The sequence below is a fragment of the Dipodomys spectabilis genome, unplaced genomic scaffold (genome assembly GCF_019054845.1).
Source record: "Dipodomys spectabilis isolate Male_0828 unplaced genomic scaffold, ASM1905484v1 ptg000125l, whole genome shotgun sequence".
Taxonomy (NCBI): domain Eukaryota; kingdom Metazoa; phylum Chordata; class Mammalia; order Rodentia; family Heteromyidae; genus Dipodomys; species Dipodomys spectabilis.
The window spans coordinates 410,093-422,423 of NW_024870802.1; the positions used below are offsets into that span (position 1 = coordinate 410,093).

At 40.7% G+C, this 12,331-nt stretch overlaps 1 protein-coding gene across 1 annotated transcript in view; it reads left to right on the forward strand.

Moving 5' to 3' along the window:
- Shtn1 (shootin 1) overlaps positions 1–12,331 on the forward strand; it is a 98,528-nt gene that overhangs the window by 61,122 nt on the left and 25,075 nt on the right. Inside the window, exons 12-13 of the mRNA XM_042689124.1 lie at positions 1,181–1,263; positions 9,155–9,264. Of these exons, the coding sequence (XP_042545058.1) occupies positions 1,181–1,263; positions 9,155–9,264 (193 nt within the window). The remainder of the gene's footprint in view (positions 1–1,180; positions 1,264–9,154; positions 9,265–12,331) is intronic.

Genomic DNA, 12,331 nt, shown 5'->3' on the forward strand with positions numbered 1-12,331 from the left:
TGTGCCCACTTTGAGTCCAGAGATGATAAACCAGACGGACTCAGCTTCAAGGTGAATTGTCTCCCAGTTGGAAAGGTGTAGAGATGTCAGAGGAGGGGCTAGAGTGTGGTGGTTTCTTTTTCCTGTGCATTGTGGAAGAGCTTTTTCAGTGTGTGTGACAATTTTTAGAAAAGACAACTGAAAGGTGATTAGTAATATAACCAAAGATTGAAATGAACACATTTTTTAAATCTAAAAATTATAGGAATTAAGAAAACACTGAGCATGGCAGGTGTAGCTTTGTAACAGAGCACTAACTAGCCTAGCATTTGTGACACTTAGCACCAGATAGGTCGGATACATAGATGAATGGATCGATGGATGGGTAGGTGGATGATGAATAGCTATACCAGCTTGCTGTGTTTTCCAAGCAAATGTTAATATATTCATTTGTTCCTTTTTTGAAAGATAATGTGATACTTTCCTACCACTTAAGTATACGTTTTTCTTTGCCAGCTTCCCAAGTTGTCTTTCTTAGGGGCTGTATTGTCCAATAAGAGTTCACCACATTGAAGGCATTTATAATACAGTGGAATGAATTCAGACATTCTCAATGCATTTGTTTGCTGTGAACTTTTTATAGTGGAAATGTTAACATGTATGCAGAAATGTACACACTCATGTGCAGTTTTAAAATAATATAAAACAAAGCCAGACACTAGCTCTTGACTGTAATCTTAGCTATACAGGAAGCTGAGATCTGAGGATTCTGACTCAAAGCCAGCCCAGGCAGAAAAGTTGGTGAGACTTTTGGTTAATCTCCAATTAATCAACAAAAAGCTGGAAATAGAGATGTGGCTCAAGTGTACTACTAGAGTACTAGTCTTGAGGGGAAAATAAAAAAGCCAAGTGAGAGTATGAAGCTCTGAGTTCAAGCTCTAGTACCTGAACAACAACAACAAAACTTGTTTGCCTTGTATTTCCTCTACTGAATATTAGTTTTATACCAAGAGGGGTGAACTATTTCTTTCCTGTAAAATCATCAAAAATTTGCTATTACCAAGAATGGATAGCATATGACTTAAATTCATTAGTTTGTAGGAGAGTTGGATTTCTACTGATGATTTGGAATCTGCATTTTATCTGTTTGATTGAGAGACCTCCAGTGATCTGCTGTTGATCTTTTGTCTTCCTCCCAAAGATCTCTCATGTCCATGATCCGGAAACGATCCCACCCCAGTGGCAGTGGTGCTAAGAAAGAGAAAGCAACCCAACCAGAAACAAGTAAGTACCAGCTTGTATATTTTCCTTTTATGACTTGATGATGTATGATTTTTCAGCAGTTCATATGCTTGCTGATCTTCTTGGAGGGGAAGTGTAAAGAGAAGCTGTAAGAAGGAAACAAGCAACTGCCATTGCCTTCCCAAGTTGGTTGTCTATAGATTAACATGTACACATGTCCACTACGAAGAGGGAAATCCAGTTCCATAGAGGAACAGATACTTCCAGGTGTCAAGGAGATTGAGCAGTTCCAGATGAAGGGCTGAGAGCTTCTCAAGAACTTAGGTGCTACTCCAGTGTCATGATTGGGAAATACAGTGAGCCTGCCTTACTTGCGGATTTATCACACGTAGTTTTAGCCAAGTGTGGTAGAAATAAATAAAATTTAAGCCAGGTGCCATTAGCTCACTCTTGTAATCCTGACTACCTAAGAAGCTGAGATTTGAGGCTTGTGATTTGAAGCCACACCAGATAGAAAAGTGTCTGAGATTCTTATCTCCAGTTAACTAGCAAAAATGCCAGAAGTGGAGTTGTGGCTCAAAGTGATAGAGTGTTAGCCTTAAGCCAAGAAAAGCTCAGGGACAGTGCTGAGGGAGGCCCTGAGTCCAGGATCCAGGACGGGAGGAAGGAAGAAGGAAGCATGCATATGAAAGAGAGAGAGACAGACAGAGAGACAGAGGCAGAGACAGAGAGACAGAGACAGAGAGAGACAGAGAGAGGGACAGAGAGGGAGCGAGGGATGGGGGGAAGCATGGGCAGATGCATTCCTAATAGTGTATATGTGTGAAAACGGAACTAGGAAAATTGAGGAGGTGGGTGAGGTTGGGAGAGTTGTAGTAGAATGATAGAAGGGATGACATTGATCAGGATGTACCTACAACAAACTGGTCACTGTTAAGTTCTTTGTACTTTTTTTAAAGTACAATTTTGGAGGAGAACAAGTTCCTATGAGATTATGGCAGTGGGCCACTAGTGTCAGAAGGTGGCATTCCAGCTGAGCAGTCATGCATTTCTGATATAAGGTGGGGGTGTTCAGTAGTGACACAGTAGGATCAGAGTTCCCGAATGCGGAAGGAGCTTGCCATAAGAGGAAGCTGAGAGAGCACTGCTATGGTAGAGCACTGCTATGGTAGAGCACAGGAGCGAGAAAGGGGTGCTGAAAATTTATTGGGAGCCAGATTCTGATGACTGTTCGAGACTCTGATGTTACTCCAAAAAGCAGAAGGTTTAAGTAGAGGTTTTATCCTGATAAAGTTTATCTTTTCTTTGGGGGAGGGGGCAGGAAGATCACTTCAGTGCAATTGGGAAGAGTATAGACTGAAGAAGGAGGGTAGATAAGGGAGGGTATTGTAGCCTTTCAGACAAATGATGATGACTTAGACCAGTTGGTAACAATTAGCTAAAAAAAAAAAAAAAAAAAACTTTAGGGAGGTAGAATATGTAGGACTCTGGGAATCACTAGGGACCAGGCAGGAAGGACAGCACGAGGAAATGGACTTAGAAAGAGGAGGACAGAAACACCAATGGCTGGTGCAGAGTCTGCACAGAGCTGTGGGTGAGTTGATGGGTAACCACTTGGAGATCAAAGATGTCCAGTGCTGGGACAGACTTTAATCCTTTGGGCCTTGACACTAGATCTCAAATTAAACTTCAGTAGTTTGTTTGGCCCCTGGAAGTTATGCAGCACCATGGATTTGCCAGGTTCAAGCCCCGAGTAGTGTAAGCTCCTTTTGATCCTTGTTCTCTGCCCCAGTCCAGTCCATTGCATCTCACTGGCATTGTGACATTCTCCGATCACGGGTTGGTCATTGTCATCCATCTATGACATCTATGTCTGTGTTAGACTAGAGCACACATTCTGTATTCTGCTTGTAGATGGTCCTTTGCTTTTACTTCAGCCACATTTCTCACTATGTCTGTCCCACTTTCTGGCTAGGACATTATGTGAAGGCTCACTGTGCATTGGTTCTTTCCCATCTTCATTCCCGAATTGGCCATCCTGCCCCATCCTTCTGTTATCGCCTTCTCAGGCAAGATGCTATTTCTCCTTGCACATCTCTGAAAATTCACCTTTGCACTCCAGGCTTCTCCTCCACCTTCTCTGACTTGCTAGCTTAATAATGAGTTGCTTGTAGCATTTTGCTTTAAATTCCATTGCTTTAGGAATTTACCGTCCTACCCCTAGCTTCTACTCTCTAGGCTCTGTGTTTGACACATTGCTGGGTATTCCAGTCTGCCTCTGAGCAGGTGGAAAGTTCTTTGTGGGTTTACTTTCCTCTGCAGCCACAGCTCTGTTGTATGAGTTTGGACTTAGTGTTGGTTTTATCAGGAAGCTTGCCTCACATTTACAACAGAAAGTTGAGTTTGTCTCTGAGTGGGTTCTGTGTGCCTGTCCCCTGCTGGCCTAGGAATCTGTCCCTCTGCCTGTCTGTGGGGCTGAAGGGCCCCAGGCTTTGCATGAGATATCGCAGGAGTCCAAAGCAGTCTGGCTACTGGTGATTTATAGGGCAGCCCTGCTCTGGGTTTACTGGCTATTACTTCTTTCTGATACTGTCATTTAAGTTTTACTTCCCTAGTTTTCAGGATTTTCAGTATATCTATACTGCTAGGAGGATAGTCAGAATGGAGTAATTTTTTCCTCCATAAAAGATGATATCAACTTGTCAACCTCAACTAAATTTGTTTTTTAATGTCTTTAAAACATTATTTCAGGAAATGGTACTGTGACTCAAGAGGTAGAGCTCCTTGAGCACAAATTGGCTCAGGGACAGACAGTGGCCAGGCCCTGAGTTAAAGCCCCGTGGAACTGTTAGCACCCATGCCATTTTCCTTATGACTCATGAACTGTAACATCCTTGAGCTATTAGTTATTTGGGGAATCTATATTGTTACTGACACAGGGGTAAATTGTGAAATTTTAGACTGAACACATCCTAAAAATCACACAGCCTGACATGGTATATACTGTGAAGTGGCTACACATAGCTAGAATAGCATCTTATCTCTGTCTGGCAAAGTGGCTATTTATAAGATCCTTGTTAATAGTTCACACAGTGGTTTAAAAGCATCCTGAGTGAACATAGAACATCAGATGCTGGGAACATCAGCAGCTATCAGGAATATGCATCTTGAACAGAGGCACTGTCTCAACGCTCAGTTTGCTTTCTCATATGAGCACGTTAGGGCAGCTTTTCATATATAGTTCATGGGGTTTTTGGAGCTTATGAATAGGAAACTCCTAGCTTAAGGGAGGTCTGGAAGATTTTAGATGTAGTTTTAACATCTGAAAATAAATCATGAATTTTAAAGTTAGCAACCTGGATTTTGACAAGAATGTATCTAGCAGGTCAATTCTGAGATTTCAAAGCCATGCCTCTATTGACACATGTTTCAATCATCACTGAAGATTTTTACCTCTGTGTCTCAGTTTCCTGATCTGTTCCACAGGGACAATATGATAGTATTGTATTATAGTATTATCTATGTCTATATTATTATTTTCTGTGGCTTCATTGGCCCTCAGTCACGATTGAAAATATTTATAGAAAATTCCAGAGTTAAGCAATGTTTAAAATTAACTTAGAGTTAAAATTAACTTAGAAATTTAAATCACTGTTCTGGCCCTCAGTGATACAAATCATCTCTCTTTTTTTTTTCTCCACAGTATATCCTTTCTGTAAATGCTATCTGCCTTGTGGCAGTTGAGAGAAAGGGAAAAAAAAAAAAAAACACAAAACATGCCCATATAACTTGTACTAAAATCTGCTGTTATAGTGGTTGTGTCTTATTATTACATATTATGATTAAGCTTTTACTGTGCCTTGTTTATAAACTAGACTATCACAAGTAAATAAGCACGAACAGAAGTATGTTAGTGTAGAAGATTCTATAGAACATTGTACACGGATGGTTGTTATTCAAAGTTTTAGGTACCCTCTGGGGTTTGGGGACATATCCTCTGCAAATAAGGAAGACCTATTATATCTGAAAAGTGTTTACAGTAGGACCCAGCACACAGAAAACTCTCAAAATACTGGCTAAAAAGTGGGTAAGGTACCAGCTGCCCATTGGGAGAGTCAAGGAGGGACTTCATTCCAGCATGCTTCCTCCGCATTGTAGTTAAAGAAATTTTCTTGGAAGTGCCACTGTGGCTCCAGTGGTAGAGCGCCAGCCTTGATCTGAAGAGCTGAGGGACAGCGCCCAGGCCCAGAGTTCAGGCCTCACAACTGACAAAAAAAAAAAAAAAAAAAGAAATTTTCTTTAAGACTATCACTGAAATTGAAACATACTTAAACATATATAGTACCTTTGAAATTCTGTTCATCATGATGGCATATAGTTTTAAAATACCTTTTGTTTTTAAAGTTAGTCAAAGAGAAAGGTAATTCTATGGTTTAGAAATTCAGTTTCTTCTAGATTTTATTAAGTAACAAAGTGATGGTTTTCTTTGTAGATTTGGTAGTGGGTTTGGTTGTTTTTTTTTTATTTTTTTAGAGGAACTTATTTTTCAAGTGGGTCTTAAAATTTAAGCCCCAATTAATTACATGTAGCTTTTTGATCCAAGACTGACCTTGAAGCACTAGCTCCGCGAACATTTGATTTTATTTTCTCCTGGCAGTTCAATAACGTTAGACCTGTTGTCTTCATTTGTCCCTTTCCTTAATCTGCAGTATCCTGCATATTTCTATTGTCCCCCTGATTACATGCTTTTGTGAGACAATTACCAAGTGCCTGATTGCAGAAAGAATTACAAAACATACCATGAGCTCTCTGTAGGTGATTCTCGCCAGTTTATTAGAACTGCTTAATAGTTTAGAAGTTCATATAGATTGCTTTTTGCTATTTCAAAAACAGGGTCTAGGAGAGACAGAAAGCTTATGTTGCTAACCTAGTGCTGCCCTTGTTTGGTGCCCAAGTAGGGAATCTGATAAGAGTGATTTCTTTTCCTTAAGACCAATTAAGCCTTTACATTTGAAAAAGACTGGGAAATTAAAGCCTGGTTTATAATCTGTACACAATACAGATAGTGGCACTTCTCTGAATTATCACTATGATTCTGGCAAGCAAATATAAGAAACTACTTTAAATTCCTACTATGTTAGATGCTGTAGCAGATTTGAATGGTGTTGACCATAATTCTCCATCTGTCTGCCTTAATTAGTTTTTGTATGGTGCATTTAATTGGGTTCCCGTCATTCCTTACAGAGGGCTAATCTGTTTGTAGGCGGTGTTCCTATTGCCCAGGCTGCTCTTCCTAGTTCACTCAAAATGGCAGTCTTTCTGGAAAAAAAAGCAACTGTGTTTTGAAGTGATTTTCTCAATTCCCAGGAATAAATCTCATCCCCATACCAGGTGCTTGAGCAGCAGATCTGGATTCTATCTCCTCTGATTTTGAATAGAATCGGCCAGAGTGCTATGTAGAGTACAATAGATATTCAGCTATTGAGTAAATGGATGGATGGATGGATGGATGGATGGATGGATGGATGGATGGATGGATGGATGGATGGATTTGTCTGTCCCCCTGTTGATATTTGTGAATCATCAGAGCCACCTGAACAAATGCTACTTAAGGCCACACAGTTGGCCAATTTAAGGCTTTGTCATCTTTTGTTTACTGGGAGATGAGTTTGAACATTGTTGACCACATTTCCCCTATTATCTGGCAAAAGATAGTTTGTTGACTTGTTTGAATATTGAGAAGTTTGAGTTCTGAGCTTTCCATTGGCTTCTGAGGATGACAACTTTCTCTGAAGTCAGGACTGTATCAGAAGACCTGGGTTGTGCACTGGCCCCTTCTTTGTGGTGTGCTACAGAGGTGAGGAGAATGGAAACTTCTGAATTCTGTTAATATTCCTCTAGACACCTGTATAAGTGGAATACCTATCCAGAATCAGTGTTAAGTCTTCTGTGGAAAGGAAACCAAAAATTGAGCCTCTGTCATACAAAACCTGACACTGGTGCTAATTATCTTGGGGATGCAGTTGTGGTTACTTCCATGTAGAGGCCCAGATAGGTTTTTGCTGCTGAGACCGTGGGCAACTTCATAGCCATTTAAAGCCCCGAACTTCACAAATCGGTCAGTAGATAGATACTTGCTGAGTGTCCATTATATGTATGCCAAGTAATGAGAAATATACTAGAGATACTAATTGGAAGGTCTTTATTAGATATTCAGACTGAAACATATGATCTGTAGTGAGTTCAGGTGATGTTCAATGCAAGATCTAACTGGTGACACATGTTCTGGAATGGTTCTGTGTTTTTGCTTGAGCTATTCTGCAAGAAAGGACTATTCTGATGAATAGGTTTAGATGTAGGTCCATTGCATTCATTTGATATGCATCTTAGCAGCTTGATTTGTTTTCTTATTTATTTGGGCAGTAAAGGTTATACAATAGACTGCATTTAGTGGATGAACTTTCCCTTCGGTCGGTTGGTGTTGGGGATGGAGCCCCAGGGCCTCACTGATGTAGGCACTGGCTAGTTAAGTGCTCTGCCTCTGAGCTACATCCTCAAACTAATAGTGGAAATTTTTAATCACATTTAATTACTTAATTTCAATTATTGCTAGATGTATTTTTTAACATGTCCAATTTTAACTTACAAAGAATTTGTTTAAATGTTCCCTCTATGTGTGATTCTTAGACAAAAGATGCCATTTTAAAAACAGATTTTCCCCCTATTTTTTATTTGACTTTGACTATGGATTTCTTCTAATCAGAAAACATCTCTTTGATGTCTCTTTTTTTTTCAAATAAGCTATGGATTGATTTCTTTGACATAGGATATACTATAAATCCTACCAGCATCTTTGAGGATAGGAAGAATTGACTATTTGAGAAGGAACAAAGCTGAATTTTTTTCCTCTTGTCCTGGGGCTTGAAATCAGGACATAGGTGCTGTCCCTGGGATTTTTTTTTTTTTTTTTTGGTGCTGGTCCTGAGGCTTGAACTCAGTCTGGGCACTAATCCCTGCAATTCTTTTTCTCAAAGCTGGCCCTCTACCACTTGAGCCACAGTGCTTCTAGCTTTTCTGAGTAGTTTATTGGAATAGTTTTTTGGGCTTTCCTACCTGGCCTGGCTTACCAGAGCTCAGCCTTCTGAGGAGCTGGGATTACAGGTCTGAGCCACTAGTACCTGGCTCTGAACTACTTTTTGCTTAAGGCTGCTCTACAACTTGGGCCAAAACTCTACTTCCAGTTCTTTGTGGGTTTTTTTTTGTTTGTTTTTCTGTTTTTTTGTTTTAGTTTATTGGAGATCAGAATCTCATGGACTTTCCTGCCCAGACTGGCTTCAAACTGCCCTCCTCAAATCTCAGCATTCTGAGGAGGTAGGAATATAGACATGAGCCAACTTTTTTTTTTTTTTTTTTTTTTTTGCCAGTCCTGGGGCTTGAACTCAGGGCCTGGGTACTGCCCCTGAGTTTCTTTTGCTCAACGATAGCACTCTACCATTTGAGCCACAGTGCCACTTTGGGCTTTTTTTTGTTTATGTGGTATTGAGGAATTGAACCCAAGGCTTCATGCATGCTAGACAAACCACTTTTCCAGCCCAAAAACTGTATTTTTAAGACCTGAATATTATCCAGTTTATTCTTTTGTTAATGAACAAATTGGCTTTGTTAAACATAGATGAGACAATACTCCATGATCCAAATTTGACCTTAATTATTAAAACTATTTGTCTGAGCAGATCTTTTATTCTTAAAAACAAATTATTTCAAAAGTGTTGCCACCTGGTAGCTGTTAACCTTGGTAAATTATTGGTGTTCTGCAACTGTCTGAGAAATTACTATGATTAATTATATAGTACAATCTCTCTAAGCCACCAAAAATAGGAATTAGCTGTTTTTCTGTAACCTAAGATGATTTATGTATATGTTCTTTAAACAGCTGAGGAAGTCACGGATCTAAAGAGGCAAGCAGTTGAAGAGATGATGGATAGAATTAAAAAGGGAGTTCATCTTAGACCTGTTAATCAGACTACCAGACCGAAGACAAAGGTTGGTAATGACTGTTAGATGTTTTTTCCTCCCCTTGGTCTTTCCTTCTTTAAATGTAACAATTTGAAAGTTGATGAAATCTCCAACTGGACTGCCATAAAGGTGTCATAAAAGCTTTCACCTCTACAGGTTTCTGAAGGGCGTGGTTTGACAACCATGGCAAACCTAAGTTAAAAGAAAATACATCATGTTGCCCAAAGTACTGATAGCACCTCCAAAGGGAACTGAGCGAATCTCTTCCAGCAGACAGCGTGCAATTGTTACGTCCATTCTTTTCTGATTCCTTATTGGTTATGTGATTCTACCAACTACTCCATGCCAAGTACTGGGCACATGGAAGCAAGCAGGATAGAAAGCTTCCCTGAGGCTTTAAGAGGTTTGGTGAGGGTGTCATATAATAATGGCAGAACAGATTGGTATAGAAATGACAGAACTACAATGGCATTTTAATTTTTGACACAATAGAGTTGGAATCAGGACCCTCAAGCTTGCTATACTGGTTCTCTATTGCTGACACATGCTTACAGCTCTTTTCTGTGCTATTATTTTTGAAAGAGAGTCTTCTTTCTTGCCCAGGTGGGTGCCTGGACTACACTTCTCCTACTTACACTTCCCATTGTAGTTGGATTGATAGGTGCAATACACTATACCGAGCTCTTCATTGAGAAGATTTCTTAGGAACTTTTCTGCCTTGACCAGGCTTTAACCACTATCTTCTCATCTCAGCCTCCCTGGTAGCTAGGATTACAGTTGTGAGCCACTGACTCCTGACTAGATTACATTACAAATTGCATTACAGTTTTTTTTCTTTGTTCACTTTAATCCTGTAGGAACAAACTAGTTCTCTTTCTTCTTTTCCTTTTTTTTTTTCTTAAACCATACTTAATGCTTTCCATCCCTCTTTAACTTCTTAAATGTCTGTCTCTCCATGTTATGCTATTTTATGGAAGTTTCTGGTGTCCTTTGAAAGTTGCTACTTTTCCCGCATAGGCAGGCCAGATAACCAGGCAAAGTGCGAGTGGCCATGGTGTGGGATGTCCTATGCAAAGGAGACTGCAAAGAAAGAGGGAATGGATGCTCAACTCCAAGAGCAGACTTACATGTTTGAGGCAGAAGTTTGAGCAGCCAAATAGAGTAGGTCAGTGTGTGCCCATGTTCTAGGCAAAGAACAGAACGTGGAACCACAGGATGTGGAGCCACGGGATATGGAACCAGGGGGAGGCTAGGAGGATGATCCAGTACACAAGGTTAAAAGAAGGGTGAGTCCTGTGCGAGGGTTAGTGCTCAGGCAGTACCAGCAGCTGCCCTCCACTTTTTCCTGTGCAGTTGAGGAGAATACCTGCCCTGTCTGACTCATGGGCTTGTCAGGATCAAATTGAATGAAGTGTAAAAACACTTTAGAATGTAAGGTCTGAGTGCCACTTTGCAAAAGAATACACTTTTTATGACATCCATGACTCAACGATTATAGAAAGAATAAGCGAAACCAAACTATTACCAGAGAGAAATGTAGTGTCCAAAAGAAATTAGTTCAGAGGAAAAGGCTGTTGGAAATGTCAACCATAAGTAGTCAGCGTTCTGTATGTACTTTTCATTTCCAGAGCATCACTCTGTCATCTTCCTTTCTTGCCCTACCTTCCACAATCACACCTTATTTAATGCCAGTTCAAAATCCAGAAAACAACTGAACAAGGATGAGTGGACGACTGGGTTTTTCACTGGTAATCATTAAACACGGTAGATGTAGTGTTAAGTGAAAAGGTCCCTGCATGCCTGAGTGCAGACTGTCCCCCTTCCCCCCTCCCCCCCCCCAAACTCTGTGCTGTCCTAAAGTGTCACCGTACGGGAGGATGTGGTCCAGGCGTCGAGGCTGCTGCAGTCAGGGCAGCTTGAGGGGCCCGGCTTTGAGTATCGTAGAAAGCATGGCATTTGCTCAAAGTTCACCTTGTAACCTGGCCAGTTTACCCACAGAAGTCAAGGCTGCCTTGCGAGGGCTGATAGAAAGGCATGTGTTCTCAATTCCTTGATGTTGTGGGTGGAGCTGGCCTGGTTGATGTTGCATATGACTCTCTGTGGTGGGGGGAGCAGGGTCAGGGGTGTTAATGTGCATTTTACAGATGAGGCTATGAAAGTTAAATACCTTAGCCTAATTTTTCCTCTATCTTCATTTAAAAATGCTGAAATAGAATCATAGTCTTGTGTTATTTTTTGAGAGGAAATGGTTATGGATTGCTATTGGTTGCTCCCCATTGCTGGATGAGAGGAAAAAAATCTCACCCTATCTCTCTTTGGGGAAGGAGTGGCTCATGTCAGTGTCCTGCTCGTTTTCTCTTCATCTCTGTCCTTTGTGAAAGTAGTACAGGGGAGATCAGAGGTCTGCCTTCAGTTACTTCCTCATGGAGGCCCCAGGCTCCATTTGCTTCCCAGCAGACCCACAGAAATTGTTAAACATGGCAGAGATTACCACCATTTTATTAGAAGTTATTTTTTTTTTTGTTCTTGGTATAGTCAAATGTGAATTGGGCTCACACTACAGACTGCTGCCCCCAATCTCCCTTCCTCATTTCTGACTTTTCTCCATGAGATATTCAGGTTGCATCTCCATGAGGCTCTTGAGTGCTCGGCCAGCCCAGGATGTTAACATCCTCCTGTAGTCCATGTTCTTCCCAGCCTGTTTTCTCCCACTTGATCATACGATGAAATTTCTGAATCAAGACATTGCAAGTCTCTGTCTCTGGCCTTTTCCTGGAGTTAATGGAGCCCAGAGAGTTTTGGGCCAACCACTTGATTTTAGTTGGGCTATTTCCACTCTCTACTTGGCTTGTTGACAGAAATCAACCATACCAATGGAGGACAGTGTATTACGAAGAATGCTGAATAATTTGAGATCAAATCTTTAAAATCTGGTGTTCACTAAATCCTTTCCATCTAAGATGATAACCATGAGGTTAAAAAAATAATATTTAGAAGGTAGCGTGAGTCTTCTGCTTTGAATGTAAGTTCTAATTGTGGCTCGAGTGGTAGAGCACTCTCTTTGAGTGCCCAGGCCTAGAGTTGAAGGTCACTA